The sequence below is a fragment of the Trachurus japonicus genome, chromosome 14 (assembly GCF_045865225.1).
Source record: "Trachurus japonicus isolate A0001 chromosome 14, Traja_1.0".
NCBI lineage: Eukaryota > Metazoa > Chordata > Actinopteri > Carangiformes > Carangidae > Trachurus > Trachurus japonicus.
The window spans coordinates 4,901,716-4,917,756 of record NC_140920.1 but is presented as its reverse complement, the minus strand read 5'-3'; the positions used below and the strand labels follow the sequence as shown (position 1 = coordinate 4,917,756).

At 40.3% G+C, this 16,041-nt stretch overlaps 1 protein-coding gene across 1 annotated transcript; it reads left to right on the top strand.

Moving 5' to 3' along the window:
• Positions 1–4,581: 4,581 nt before the first annotated feature.
• On the top strand, positions 4,582–14,984 carry ube2b (ubiquitin-conjugating enzyme E2B (RAD6 homolog)). The gene is made up of 6 exons (XM_085797162.1): positions 4,582–4,786; positions 8,592–8,672; positions 9,487–9,512; positions 11,172–11,261; positions 11,902–11,990; positions 13,965–14,984. The coding sequence occupies exons 1-6, from the start codon at positions 4,743–4,745 to the stop codon at positions 14,091–14,093; spliced, it is 459 nt and encodes a 152-aa protein (XP_085653288.1). The 5' UTR covers positions 4,582–4,742; the 3' UTR covers positions 14,094–14,984.
• The last annotated feature ends 1,057 nt before the right edge of the window (positions 14,985–16,041 follow it).

Below are 16,041 nucleotides of genomic sequence, written 5' to 3'. Positions count from 1 at the left end.
GCGGCTGTGGCATGACACTGTGTTTCTTGCACCGCGGATTACAGTGGGGCGACTGGTTTATGCTCTGTCTGATCTCCCCGCGGGAGGTCAGCTCGGCTCATTTTGGTCAATGGGAAAGGGGCCAAATGCCGATTGTTAGCGGGTCGACCCGCGTTTAAAAAACCCGCGTCGACCCGCTAATTTTAGTGGGAAAACGGCTTGAGACTACGTATGTGTTATCATTTTTTATTTAGCCTACTTTGTTTTGATGCTAATGCAGCATTACTATGATTATAGTCAGGGTCGTATGCAGAATAATTCAGTCATACAAAGATTAGCCTAGACTACTGGGGTGGGCCCCTAGAATTATCATCATCTTTCTCCCCTATACAACAGCCCTGCATACTATTCAGTTCATGGCAACATGAGGTAGGCTAAAGAAAAGCTCCAAACTCTCATTTTCACTTTAAAAATCAATGATCAATATAAAAGCTCTAAAAGAGATGTATCTGCATAGTTTGACATCATCTTCATATGTGCTAAGACTCATGATGCTCATAAACTCTGAGTCTTTACATCTATCTATCTATCTATCTATCTATCAACACATCACATGGTGGCAACAACACATGACGGCTGATTTATAAAGGTGAATTTCCTGTAACTTGCGAGGCAAGTTGCTGTAAATAAAGAACAGGAGATGAGAAGAGACGATGACGGGAAATGAAATACAAGAAACTAGATTAAAACAACAAATGGACATGAAAATTATAAAATGACATGAAAGAACATGAAGGAAAACAATTACAGGAAGATGTAACGGGGAGATTAGGGACACACAGAAACTCTCAAAAAGCCAATAGACAGAAATAGAGTTTTCCTTTTTCTTTGTTTCTGCAGGAATAATCACACTGAGTCTTTGCAGGGGGGCTGTTCAATTAACAGTATTGTTCTAATCATAGGGAACTGTGTGAGCATGAAAGCAAGATGGTTAGGGTTATCTCGTGTTATTTGTAATTTCCACGGACCACTGCTGCACACACACACACATACACACACACAAACACAAGGCCTGTGATCACACATTAGAAAATATGATTGGAAAGAAAGGCACAAAAACATTTGACTTGACGAACGAGTGCCTCCGGAGAAGTATTGTCTTTTATGTTTTGTGTAATGTGATGCACTGTTGTATGAAATGCCACTTGTTTTTTATTTTTCTGTTCCACTCTTATGATAAAACTGCTGGGTGCCTGTTTGTAATTGTTCTCAACAGAGGGATTTCTTATATCATTGGCATGTGTTTTTTCTTCAGTGGTTTAAATGTTATTGGTTTAATTTAATAAAATATTTGCAAAAAGAATCTACAGTCTATACAAATATTTTTGCATGACACTTTAAAAAAAATTTCAATTGACAATCTTTGCAATTTCCAACGTGTTCTTTACATATATAAATATAGTTTTTATTTACTTATGACACAAGGTCTGATTACTTTTCTCAAGTTGCACCAAAGCATCAACCAGTGAAGTAAGCACTTGACAGGCAGGACCATGCAGACTACATTAGCTACAGATGGATTATGTAGATTAAATGTAAGACACTTATTGCTGAGTAGATTATTAGACGGGTGCACATTAATTTTTATTTTCACTTGTCATCTGCTCAGAAGTCACAGTGGGGTGATTGTATTAGGTGGATGACAGGCTGCATCCTCCTGTAAACAGACAGACTGTTCCCTACCCACCCACAGGAGATGGGTGACATGAATTACACTGTTAGCCCATCAAGATAAAAATAAAAAACGCCATGCTTTAGTCACCTCACCAAATGTTTGCAGCAGTTATCTTGCTTTCATTTGGACAAGATATCAGAGAACAAAAGGCTGCGTCGGAGTCGGTGAGGTGGATGAAACACAGCAGCGTGCTGAAGATCAGATGTTGTGCAACCTGTTTTCATTTTTTGGTGGGCTTACACTGACGCTCACACTTGGCTGGGTGTGCATTCTTGAAGTCATAAAATGAATCATATTGTTACCATGACGACAGACAAAGTTGACCATTTTGTTCCCATATATACGTAAGTAGCCTACAGCAATGATTTTTTTTTTTTATCAGGTATCCTTCACAGGTATTTTGTAAGTCACTATAAATATTAGTAATATCACAGACATGGATAAAAGGGAATATGGGACAGGGTCACCTAGAGCTTCTAGTAGGCTAGCTACTTCAAATCACTGCTATTACCATTTTTCTTCAAAAAAAAAAAAATCAAAGGCCTCACACAATACCAGGGATGTCCTGACCACTTTTTTTTTTTGCTCTTGACTCCGATCTGAGTCCGTCATGTTCTGAATTTTACATGCTTGGCAGCAGGGGAGCTCCACGGTGAGAAAAAATAACCTACATCACAGGGTTCCTTTGAAGGCTTCCTATAATATTTTGTGCATTGTCCTGTAATATGTGGACTTGCTGTGACAGGAAGCTGTTGGGAGGAGTTATGTAACACACACTGGCCTCTGGCACCATCTCTGGCATTAATAAAATACTAGTCCAACTAACAGCAGAGGCCAGAGGCACCTTTGTAATTATAGGTTATAGGCCCATTAATGAGGTTTTATAGATGCTTTCAGGAGATTTTAGAGGTTATTAAGAAGGTTCTAGTAGTCAGTATGGATGTTCTAGTGATCTAGATAGGTTCTACAGATGGTTTTAATTGTTATAAACGAGGTTCTGCTGGTCCTTTACGGTTCTGGTGGTCAGCGAAGACTTTAGAGGTAGGCTATAGGTTGTGTATAAGCTCAATGAAGGGGTTCTACAGATTGTTCTAGTAGTAAGAAGGTTCTGGTGGTCATGGGGACTGGGAGGTTCTGGAGGTCTGGTTGATTAAAGCAGAATTAAGCGGAATATTTGTGTTAATATAAGTCTTATCTTCCGACGGCAATCACTTATATAGAGTGTTTGGTCTGCAACACGGGTCTGTCAGTCACTCTGCTCTGCTGTAAGCCGAGGAGAAAACTTTCCTTGTATCCTACAAGCTTTATCCAATGAGGAGAGAGAACGGTATAAAGGGGCGGTCCTCTCTGTGTGTGCAGCCAAGGGATGCGCGTGAATGTGGTGACGTAGGGACGAGGGCGGGGACTGCTAACTCCATCGGCTGACAAGAAGTTAGCCAAAACGACTGGATCGCTTACTTCTGCTTTAAAGATACATTGATGAGGTTCTTTGGGTGGTTTTTTAAAAGGTTAAAGGAGCATTATAGTTGGCCTACCTTGTAAATAAACTTTAAAATCCATCCAGAGAACCTCATTAGTGTGTCATCAACCTAGACGCCCAGAACCTCCCCAATGACCACCAGAACCTCTCAAAGAGCACCAGGACCTCTTACTAACCTCTAAAAACAATCTGTAGAACCCGTTCATTGAGCTTCTACGCAACCTAGACCTCTAGAAAGTCCTCTCTGACCACCAGAACCTTGTAAAGGACCACTAGAAACTTGTTAATAATTAAAAACCACCTGTATAACCTCAACAATGTGTCTTCAATCAATCTAGACCTCCAGAACTTATCAGTGACCACCAGAACCTCTTTAGGGAAACTTGTTAACCCCTAGAAACATCTGTCAATGTCTTCAATTAGTGTCTGAAAAACGAAGACCTCTAGAACCTTGTCAAAAACCTCGAAATCCCATCCTAGAACCCCTTTAAAGCAGAAGTAAGCGATCCGGTCATTTTGGCTAACTTTCTGTCAGCTGATAGGGTTAACAGTCCCCGCCCTCGTCCCTATGTCACCACATTCACGCGCATCCCTTGGCTGCACACGTAGAGAGGACCGCCACCCCTTTATGCCGTTCTCTCTCCTCATTGGATAAAGGTTGTAGGATAGCCTACAAGAAAAGTTTTCTCCTCGGCGGCTTACAGCAGAGCAGAGTGACTGTTTCAGACCAGACACTTTCAGACCAGACATATAAGTGATTGCTGTCGGAAGATATAGGCTAACTATTTAAGACTTATATTAACACAAACATTCCGCTTAGGCTAGGCTACTTCTGCTTTAATGAGTCTCTAATCAACCTTGGCTTCTAGAAAGTCCTCACTGATTCCCAGAACCTCTTAAAGAAGCACTAGAATCGTGTTACTAACTTCTAAAAGACTTCAATAAGTCTTAAAAGGTCAATGAAGTGGTTCAACAGGTGGTTTTCAAAGATTTCAGTGGTTTTTAATAAGGTTCTCTTCTACACATAGCTGTAGCCTAGGTTATAGATCGCTTCATGTTAAAATAAAAAAAGCTTAGGCTACATTGATATAGCCCAACTAAGCCATAAACACTCTAAATTCTTTAAAAAAAAAATTAAAAAAAATCAAACCCTAACCCTATTATAATGTGGCACAATGGATATTGACAGATGTTTGAAATCCTGTATTGTCGTTCCTGGATAAATGAAACTGACTCTATAACCTACATCTGTTAAGCTCACAAACAGTTGACTTTTATTGGTGAAGCATTATAATAATGAACTTTATTTATTTATTTTTTATTACGTATTACATGATGAACATCATAATGAAGGGGCTGGTTGTACCTCTGCTGGCCAGCACCGCGAGCTGCCTACGTCACCATAAATAGCAGGCTAGCCAGTTGTTTTGGGAGAAGAAGAAGAAAAGGGGCTTCAAGCGGAAGAAGAAACACCGTGTTTGGTTTCGGATCGTGTTCGGTTTATGGTCCTGGGTTAAAGGAAAAAGAAACAAAAAACCCTCAATAATAATGTCAACCCCGGCGAGGAGACGGCTTATGAGAGATTTTAAAAGGTAGGCTACCGCGGGTTGGTTGTTTGTGTCAGTGAATGTGTTTGTGTGTTTGTGTGGAGCTAGCGGCGTTAGCTTAGCTTAGCTCATTTTAGCTTAGCGTCAACTGCTGTGAGTGTGTGTGTAAAGCTTATTGTATACGCGGCTACACTGGCGTTATTGTGATAGAAACTTGTTATTATACATGTTTGTATCGGTATCTGGCGTCTGTGGGACTGACACATGTTTTATATGACATTTAAGGGTTTTATTTGATGATAACAGTTTCGCTTTATGCAGTGTTTCGTACCCAGGGGATAACGTTAGCCTTTTTTTTTTTTGTCACATTACTGCCCCTGTTTACGTGTGTGTTTGTTTATTTGACGGGTAGCTGCAGTTTCAGGGAGCTGGGTTTACCCGAGGTGGATGATCTCTGACTGAACAAACAAAAGACAACCAGCACAAAAACAGAAAGGGGGAAAAAAAACCTTTGTCTTGGCTGAACTGGCCTCAGATCCGATGATAAATAAATCTGTCTGTGTTTATTATAATGATTTGGGTCAGTCTGTTGTTGTGGTTGTTGCAAAGCGAGTGTGAGTTCATATTATTATTGTGCTTAAATAAATAGCTCTAATATTGAACCAGTCAGCCAGCTGCACATACTGGTCCCAGTCCCCCCCTTTGGCAACAACGTGGCTTGCAGGTGTTGCACAACTCAACACAGGAGTGAGTGAGTGGTCTTGGTCTCAGTGTTCAGGATGGCTAAATATGTGAACATGGCTGTATTAGTGTAGATAATCGATCCATACATTGTTCCCATGTAAATTATAATATCAGACTTATGCTCTGAGGACGAGAAAAACATGTTCAGGGCTCCTGGGGGAAATCACACCTGGCAAAGAGGGGGGGTGCTGCTTGTAATACCTGCTATCTCCAATCTGTTGCCTTGCTCCATATGGTATCCCACAGTAGGTGTGTTTGTGTGTGTTATTCACATACACACACACCTGTCAGTGGAAAAAAAAAAGATGCTAAGCTATTCCACTAAGAACAGCCGTTGAACCGGGGGGGGGGGGATAAGGTGTCACTGTAACTCTACTCTGCTGTGCCAGTCCCCAGGTGGTAAAGTGTAACACACTGAGGCAGGGGGAAAAAAACAAAAAAACACAATGGCACATTCCTGGATCAGTGTGTGTATGTGTGTGTCCAAGCCAGGGCTGTCCGACTGAACTCGGCCCTGCATGATATCGCCTAATGTGCTTTTGGTTGATCTGCAAGTCAAATTATTTGCACAGTATGTGTCTAGAAACTGGGCTATGACACTGATTGAACAACAACACATTAGTGTGATGTTTTGCCTTTGCCGCTGAGGTGCAGAGAAAAGAAAAACTGTGTTTCTATTCTTTTCAGTCCTGTTGTAAAAACCATCGCCCTTTTTCTTGGTCAATAATGTTGTCAGGTTTTTTTTTACTCAGTAAAGCATGACTTTCATTTCTTCTCCAAATGTATTTTTAGAAGCGATATGACATTGTGAAATGAGCAACCTTCACTTTCTATCTATTCAGTTGAATATGGTGGGAATTCAGCTCGATAATATTTTACAGCAGTTTTTTGCCCATTCTGACTGTGACACTGAGAAATTAAAGCAGCAGCATCTTAACCAGAAAGTAAATTTAGCACAGTTTGAGGCTCTGTTTCTCAACCTGTTACCGTAGTTGACAAGTCAGACAAGTCGTTATATATCCGTTTCTAAATTCGCTATGTGATATTAAGGGTTTGTCTATCCCAGAGACCCAAGGTGTTGTCTTTAAATGTCTTGTTTCGTCTGGCTAATAGTCACGAACACAAATAAACTACTTTTTCCCGCAAAGATATTACACAAGGAGACACAAAGCTGCAGCCAAAGAGTGGTTGGTGCTTGTTTTTGTTTCGTAAGACTGATCAATTATCAAAATAATTGCCAATTATGTCCCAATAATCTATCCAAAACCACTGAAAGGTCTCCTCCTCCTCTCTCAGTCAAGACATCTTGCTGCCCTGTGTCTCTCCTAATCTGCCACCTGCAGATTGGTGGTCAGTATAATCCCTGGTATCCAAGTAAAAAGAAATAAAGTAACTATCAGTCTTTGTTGTGAGGAAGTCGAGTGGAGCATCAGTCTACCAGCAGAGAGCTCAGGCAGATTACGGTAAATGAGGTTAATTGCAGTGGGTCTGTCTGCAGCTCGGGACTTAGACATGGATCTACACACAGACACACACACAGATACACAAATCAGCCTGCCTTGTTTTATAGCTGTAAGCTCTTATTAAACCGGCTCTTTCACCAGGCTTCGTATTGCAGGCCAGAATAGTCGTGTGGTGACTCTGAACTTTGCCCACATCATGGGTCGGTGATCTGAAGCAGGACTCCTGTAACGTGACACAATAGAGGCCTGGCAAAGAAAATAATAGTTTCCTTACACAGTTCCCACACTTTGTCATGAGAGGTCAGTCCACTAGGAAACAGTTTTTTTTATTTTATATAAGCTGTTGTTTATCCATTATTTGGCACAGCCCCCCTGGTGGCTGTCGGAAACTTCATTAAAATGTTGACCTGCAGCTTCGGCTGTGTTTCTGATTTGTTGACGTCTTTGTTGCTAGGCAGTTGTTGCTCTGCCATATTTGCACTGCACACTAAAACAGACCTGGGGAATCTTTTTGTTGTTATTGTCTTTTGTGGGACTGAAGCTAATGATTATTCACATTAATGATAAATCCAGCTCTGGTTATTTATGAAAGACTAATACTTGTGCCAGGTATCTGGATTTTCTATTTTTAGAAAATGGGTAAACCTAGCAGTAACTATTTTACTTTTAAGTAGATGAGAAGTATTTTGTTTATCAGTTTCTGGTTTCAGTTTAATTTATCTGTTTTTTAAAGTGATTAATCACACAAATAGATTAAAGGATTTTGCTTCTTTCTATTTTGTTTTTCATTAATTGCTGAAAACATGCAGGGTTTGAACTGCTGGTCATCCAAAACATGTAATTTGGACTTTTTCCTCAGACACATTAAATAATCATTAGTGGGCAGCCGTGGACACAAACACAGCTACATTTTAACAGATAATCAATTATCAGAACACCAAAACATGTAATCACTCGATGATGTTTGACTTCTGACTCTCTGTAGATGGTGACATTTCTTTTTGGCTGAAGGTCACAGTTGATGCAGACGTTTTCATCAGGGTGCGTTCACAGTCGAGCCACAACAGTTTTCGTTTTCGAACCCACTTTAGTGAGCGACAACAAAAATTTCAGGATGATTTTTGTCAGACCAGCGTTGTAGCAAATATAATAAAACATTGCCAACACTGTGCACGTCTCCCAAACTTTAATGAAGTGTTCCTCAGTGTGTCGATAGAGTATTGATTGAAAGAAGAACACCAGGCTGCCTCTTCTTTATATGTTTATATAAATGCTGCTCATGAAGACATTAATCGAAGTCATTTCAGGTAAAGGTCGACTCGTTGGTTAAAGGGCTTCGCAGCATTAGTGCTTCAGATGAGTGTTAATGTTAATAGTGTTGTATGTTAACCTGACATGTGACAGCAGGATGGACACAGTGCACTTGATCCTGCAAGCCTGACTGTCATGTTGATACGGCACTTTGTGTTTTTTTTTCTTTTTTGGCTGATAATTACTCTGCAGTCTAGGTGTTAATTAAAATCCTCATGCCCTCCCTCGCCCATCCTCCTCCTCTCTCTCTCTCCTCTGCTGTCCTTTTCATCTCTGCTTTGTGTTTCTCTTACCATCTCTCTTTCTCTCCTCTTTCTCTCTGTCTGATCCAGACTTCAAGAAGATCCTCCCACCGGCGTGAGCGGAGCGCCGTCAGAGAACAACATCATGCTTTGGAACGCTGTTATTTTTGGGTGAGTCATGCTCTAAATCCAACACCGCCCTGACGTCTCTACTGTGTGCCACTGCGATTGTGATGCACAGGTTCCCTTGTTGAAAAAAAAAAACACGCAGTTGCATTTTCATTCTCACACATTTGCAAAAAATATATATATTTCTGATCACAGTCGTCCTGATTGTGGCACAGTCAGGAAAACCAGCATATTGAGACTCAGCGGGGGGGGGGTTTGATGGAGGAGCGGCCAGGGAGACGCTGGATGTGGATGGCAGAAGATGAGAAAAGGAAGGAATGGAAGAATAGATAAGAGCAAACCAAACCAAAAGAGTGACCTCTCATAGACATGTCCAATTTGAAAGGAGCATGAATCATGACAAAAAAAACAAGAAGGGACATGGTTTTATTAAAGTGAGACGCAACAGTGGCACGAAATTCAAAAGGGATGCAAGAAGTAATAAAACATACGAAACACAAGAAAATTGGAAAGCTGAAAGTCATCTAAAAAACTCAGAAGCAACAAGGTGTAACAAAAGCAAACCAGGGAATAACACTTTGGATTAAAGTAAAAATAGACATGTTAATAGTTCCTCACCTAATTCAAAGTCAGAGTGAAAGCTGTGAGAAATGTAAAACACAAAGTCAGCTGTTTTAATTGGCCCCTTTACACAGACTGTGAATGTGGGGAGCTGAGTAAATACAGACTCAGGTGTCTTCAGTGGTTATGTTTTCTACAAACCACTGCCGTCTTGGTAGCACTTGGGGGATTTTATGGAATTTGGAAATAATTTTATTTCTCTCTCTCTCTCTTTCTCTCTCTCGACCATCTGCAGGCCTGTGGGAACGCCATTTGAAGATGGTAAGTTATTCAAGATCTGTATTTGATCTAAGTTTTCTCCTGCACTGTTATTATTATGGCAGAGTTGTGTTATTAAATCCATCTGTTACTGCCTTCTGGGCAGCGCGTTGTAAAAACATGAAAAGTCTGGTGGAGGATCATACACACACACCCAAGCAATCAATATGACGGAGCAGAAATTCACACACTCAGAAACATCTCTGTGCCCATAAATAGAAATTTTTCAGAAAGATACAATGGAGATCAAATTATTAGGACACTGTGCTGCTGACAGCTCCGACCGCAGACTTTATATTCTCTGGTTGTACGTCCCATTCTCATAAATATGATATCTCAGTACTGTGAGGGAATTTCTTTAAAAAATGTTCAAGAACAAACTGATTTGATTTTGGTGGTTCAGGGTGAAAGAAGTTGGTAGCTTTTATTCTGGCACATACATTTGCAGCCATGTTTTGATTTGTGTAAATCGATCCATCAGGACGTGGGTACTGTGTGATTTAGTCGATTTGATATTAATGGTAATAGATAATAATAAAAACATAGTGGCAATTTGAGGAAAAATTCACATAAAATATTCCAAAAATAATGCCATGGACATGTTAGACAATCAGAAATAAGCCTCTTTTTTGAATGGCAGCCTGCCCAATATTAATACATGTAACAAAATAAGTTTGTAGGACAATAACATACATTATATAACACAACAAACCAGGTAACACTTTAAGACTTTTGGGTAACACTTTACAATAAATACACTATTAAGCACACTATTAAGCATTAATAAATACTGAATTCTTCATTTATAACACATGAATACTCATGGTATGTAGTTTATAATGGGGGCAACGGATGGAAATTAGCCTTTGGCTACACTCCGGCTTGCTTACATTTTATTCCTAGTGAAGAAATGTTCATTAGCATGCACTGTCCCTCCCAAATAAACTAATAATAAAAATAAAAATATAAATACAATTAAAATGTTACCCAAAGGTTTTGCAAAAATATCACAAAAAAACAAGTTTTATACCAAAATTTAATACAAGGTGTTTGATAACTAAGCAATACACAAGTGCACACTGACATTATTATTCAGTTTCATTCATTCATAGTTGATGCTGTTTTGACTGTGTGTGGGTCATCTCTTGGTTTTAATCCTGACCTGCATGAATCAGTCAGTTATTAATGAATCAATCAGTTATTAATCATTTATATATTTATTGATTTCATTAATGAATCCACTGACATCAGTGCAGTTGATCAGGAAGCTGAACACTCATTAGACGCGTCCAGATGGAAACAAGCTCGCAGTTCTGCACTGTAACACACACACAATACAAGTGACACACATGTATGCACACTCACTTTCTCTGCTCGTCTTGCACAAAGTAGAAGTGCTGACTCAGCGTTTCTAGTATTCCCTCGTCGGTCATCTCCCTCCTTTTTCTCCTTCTTTCTTCTCGCCTGCAGTCGACATCTGCACCTCAGTGAGGGATTAGTTTCTCTCTTTCTACTCGAGCTGCTGCTGCTATTTTTAGTAACGTAATTGTTTCTCTCGCTTTTGTCCGACCTCCTGGATCCTTCACACCTGTACCCCCCCTTCCCCACCTCTCTCTCGCTCCCTCCTCACCCCCTTTCTCCCCCCTCTCTCTGTCACTGCAGGAACATTTAAGCTGCTGATAGAGTTTTCAGAGGAGTACCCAAACAAGCCTCCCACAGTTCGCTTTGTATCCAGAATGTTTCACCCAAATGGTAAGTGACACCAGCGCTCACACCCACTCAGCCTGGGTGCACTCGGTCACTGACTTAAAACCAGGCATGTGGAAATGGAACAAAACGTCTCAACAAACTTGGTTTATTCATAAGCGACGTCCACAGTTTTCTGTTTATCGAACCGTGGATGCAGCAGCACACTTTGTGCCTCCTTTATCTCGACGCTCCGACGACGCTCCTTTCCTCCTCATTGAAGTTGTTTCCTCCCATTCATCCCCTCTCCCAGTCCACAGAGAAATAAAATTTAGTCGATTACATCACACTGGCTGTGTACTCACCAGATTTTGTGTGTGTGTGTGCAGAGGGAGGAAGGGAGGAAGCAATTTTGCATTTTCTGATTGTCTATATACAAGTTGTGTTTGTGAGTTATATAATATGTTTGTATTTGCTGATGCTGCTCCACCATAAGCACCTTTTTATATTTACTGTGGACTTGCAGCAGTGTTTTTTCTTTTTTTCTTTGTTAATGCAGCAAATCCTTATTCATCTTCCCCATCTGTTTGCTGGAGGATTTTACATTCAGTCTTTTGCTAAACATGAGGAGAATAATCTCAGTGATGCTTATGTGTTGTGTTATGTTGTGATGCTGATGTCTGCTCTGTGTTGTTGTGTTTTCCAGTTTACGCAGATGGCAGTATATGTTTAGACATCCTCCAGAATCGCTGGAGCCCCACGTATGATGTGTCGTCCATACTCACCTCCATCCAGGTCGGTTGGTTTGACTTCCTTCACACGAAACACAGCTGAAACTCTCACTTTTCTTCATGTTTTATGTGTATTTGACATGTTGATATTGATGAATGCACCAGAGTGATAGAAATACATAGATCAGGGCTTCAGACTAACATTTTTTCTTTACCCTAACTTAAAATTTTGGTACGCCAGCAGAAAATTTAGAGGGGCACACACCGTAAATTGACTTGCAAGGGAAATATTCACATTTCCGATCCTCACATAGCCTCATAAACCAGCCTCTTGCGAAAATGCATTTCATTTCATTTCGACGGAGAGTCTGAATCTCATCCCCGCTGTAAGCGTTTGGCCTGAAACCCTCAGAAGCCGAGCCAATCAGCGTCACCGCTGTGATTGACACAGCACGTTGGCCAATCGGGGACCAACTGGTGCAAAGCCCCGTCACTACACCAACTTGCTGATTGGCTGAATGGGATTGTCTGTCAACGCTACTACTCCCGCCCTGCTCCCGCCCACCCCAAACGCTTACAGGGGGAATGAGGCCAGACTCTCCCGAGAAATGAAATGAAATGCATTTCCGCGAGAGGCTGGTTTACGAGGCTAATCCTCACACACATTGGTCTGCCACCTGATATGGCAGATTCCAGAGTCTTTGAGTCGCCCCTTCCATGTTTTACCAATGTTAAAACAAACGAACAAAAACAACCCCAGCAAATTTACTGGTTGCACATGCACTTACTTGCACTGTCTCAAATTTAAGGGGCAAAATGCCTCCATTTAGGGGCAGTCTGGAGCCCTACGTCGATTGGTGACTCTAAATTGCCCATAGTGCAGGAATGTGATAGACTGGCGACCTGTCCAGGATGTACCCCGACCTCGCCCTGTGTCAGTCCCTCCATGACCCTGCATGGATGAGCAGTGTGTAGATGAAAATTCATGTGCAATCCAACCAATATTTATTGTTCCAAAGAGAAAAAGATCAAAGGATGAGAGATTAGTAAATTAGCGTTTTTATAGATCTGTATCTTCACATTAATTTGGTATGTGTGTATTGGAAAAAAAATTAAGAGACCACTTCAAAGTTTTTCTTAAATCAGCATCTCTACATGTACAGTATGGCAGCTATTCAATTCCACTGTCTATTGAATTAAACAGAAGCACATCTCATTCTACTTAACGAAGCACTGATTAGCTGATCACCTGAGCCAAATCATATTTAAAGAGGAAGACTTTTGATTTCATTCCATCAATGTTGATTTCTGAACTCTTCCCAAGTTTTAAAAATTGTGTTTTGTTGTTTAAAAATGAATATGAACTTCTTTTTTTTTCATTATTATTCGAGGTCTGAAAGCATTACTTTTACCAGTTTTCATTTTCTGCTAATAAATCATTTTCTTCTAATACATGCTCTAAATGACAATATTTTTAATTCAAATTTTGGAGAAATGCTCTCAATAGTTTATAGAATACAACAGAAGTGTTCAATAAATAGTAAAACCAGAGAAGCTGATCATTCTGAAGTGGTCTCTTAAAGCAGAAGTAAGCGATCCGGTCGTTTTGGCTAACTTCTTGTCAGCCGATGGAGTTAGCAGTCCCCGTCCCCGTCCCTACGTCACCACATTCACGCGCATCCCTTGGCTGCACACACAGAGAGGACCGCCCCTTTATGCCGTTCTCTCTCCCCATTGGATAAAGGTTGTAGGATACAAGGAAAGTTTTCTCCTCGGCTTCCAGCAGAGCAGAGTGACTGACAGACCCGTGTTTCGGACCAAACACTCTATATAAGTGATTGCTGTCGAAAGATATAACTATTTAAGACTTATATTAACACAAACATTCTGCTTACTTCTGCTTTAATGTTTTTCTAGGGCTGTATTTGTACACGTTACATTCTCATTTAGAGAGTCTGTTCTGGTGTTTTAAGGCCAATAAGTCTCTGTGGATATTTTCTTAATCATCATCATCATCACGCCTCGTTCTGCTCCACAGTCGTTGCTGGACGAGCCAAACCCCAACAGTCCGGCCAACAGTCAGGCTGCACAGCTCTATCAGGAAAACAAGAGGGAGTACGAGAAGAGGGTGACGGCCATCGTGGAGCAGAGCTGGGTCGACGTCTGAGCTTCTCTCGCTCTCCTCTCCACCCCTTCCTCTCCATCATCCTCTCTTCATTATCCCAGTACTTCTGTCTCTCATTTTTTACCTCATCAAGATGAAGAAGAAAAAAAAAACAGCAACTATATCAGAAGAACTCAAGTGCCACCCTGAAAAAAAAAAGCAGAAACATCCAGAGAACAACCGAACCAGAATGGACATTAACTTGCTTGCCAATACATTAGAGGAAAAGGAGGGAGGGAGGGAAATCAATCTTTTTATTTGTTTCTTGTCCTTAATTTTACTTTTTTTATTGCATGATGTGAAATAAGTTATTGCTAACAGAATTTGTAATATATCTTTGTTTGGTTGGATTTGGTTGGACTGTTAGTGTTTGAGTTTTACAGATTATTTTTCTTTCCTTTTTTTTTTCCTTTTGAATTTTATTTTTTATTTTTATTTTCTTTTTGTAACGTCTGCTGGTGTGCACATCTCGACTGTTTGTAAAGGGCAGGTTGATGACCAAATCAGCGTATTTTGAAAGTCACAGAAGAACCCACAAAAAGAAAAAAGAAAGAAGAAGAAAAGCCTTTTCAGAGTTTCAGATGAAACCCTGACCTGCTCCTGCATATCTCTGGTATTTTAAGACACTGTAGGTTTTGGGCTCACAGACGTCACAGGCTGCAACAGCGCCAAGTCTCCCTTGCACTGATGAATCATGACTCCGCAGCTCGCCAACTTGCCAAGATCTTTCTTTATTTTTTTATTTTCTTTTATTTTTTTAATAATTTCCTCTCCTCCAAGGTAAAAGATGATAGATGTTGGAAAGGGAGTGTTATGAGAAAGTAAATATTAACATTAGGACGAGACAGAACAAGGTTGGGCTGCAGATGCCAAAATGGAAATCAGGGTTAGTGGGAGAAAAAGCTGTGGGAATCTCAGCTGACAGAAGGAACTACTGGATTCATTTCAATCAATATTTCATCTTCCTTATGTCAGCTGATTTTTTTTCATAATGAGCCCATGAGATGAGGAATTAAACTTTGTATCGTCATAGTTCATTTATGGCTAAAATAAAGTGAAAATCTGTGAAGGTTGTAAAGACGACCGAGAGCTAGAATGAGCAGGAAGTTGATGAAAATCCTCAATGTGTTGGTTTTTACTTTTACATCATGTTCGCATGTATTAGTCATCAGTTTGTAATTTAAGTTATAAAAAAAATGAAGGAAAATGCAGGAGTGTGGTTAAAAAACTAGAGTTGGATCTGTTCTCCGCTCCCTCTCCACACAGTTCATCCCACGTGGTTTTCACGCGACGTGAACGACTTTGGAGCGCTTTGTCGCCGGTGACGTGTGTCGGCCCGAGTGACGTCAGTGCTTTTGATCCTTCTCTTGAAATGGCACAGCTGACATATGAATTAACAAGCAAGCATAGGATAAAAGCAGTGCTGTCATTGCATATGTATACTTTTTATTTTATTTTATTTCTTTTGTGCTTTAAATGAGAGCGGTTGGAGGATCGACGGAGCAGATCACCGAAGAGACGACCACACTCGCTTGCAGTTCAAACCGTGCTTCAACAGTTTTTCCCAAAGTTGGTTTCATCGCCTGCATTTGTGTCATGTTTTGTTTGTTACGTGATACCCAAACGAAAAGACCACTTGAGTATAAAAAGTCATGACTTAATCCTGCCCAACTCCAAATCAATAATCAATGGAAGACAGTCATCATAAAGTGCATATAAGTTCCTCTTTTCTGAGACAGTAAAAGGTCATATTGTGGTTAGTGACTTATTTCACCTAATAAGCAGAAGGGATATGTTATAAAAAATTTTGTGAATTAAACAAGAAAATGTATACTTATAACAATATGCTGTATAAACATAATAAAACACATTTTTCAGACTTTGAAACAGCTTTTGTTCTCATGTTTAAATGATATTTCATCAGTCACAGAAATCATCTGAATGGAGAAGA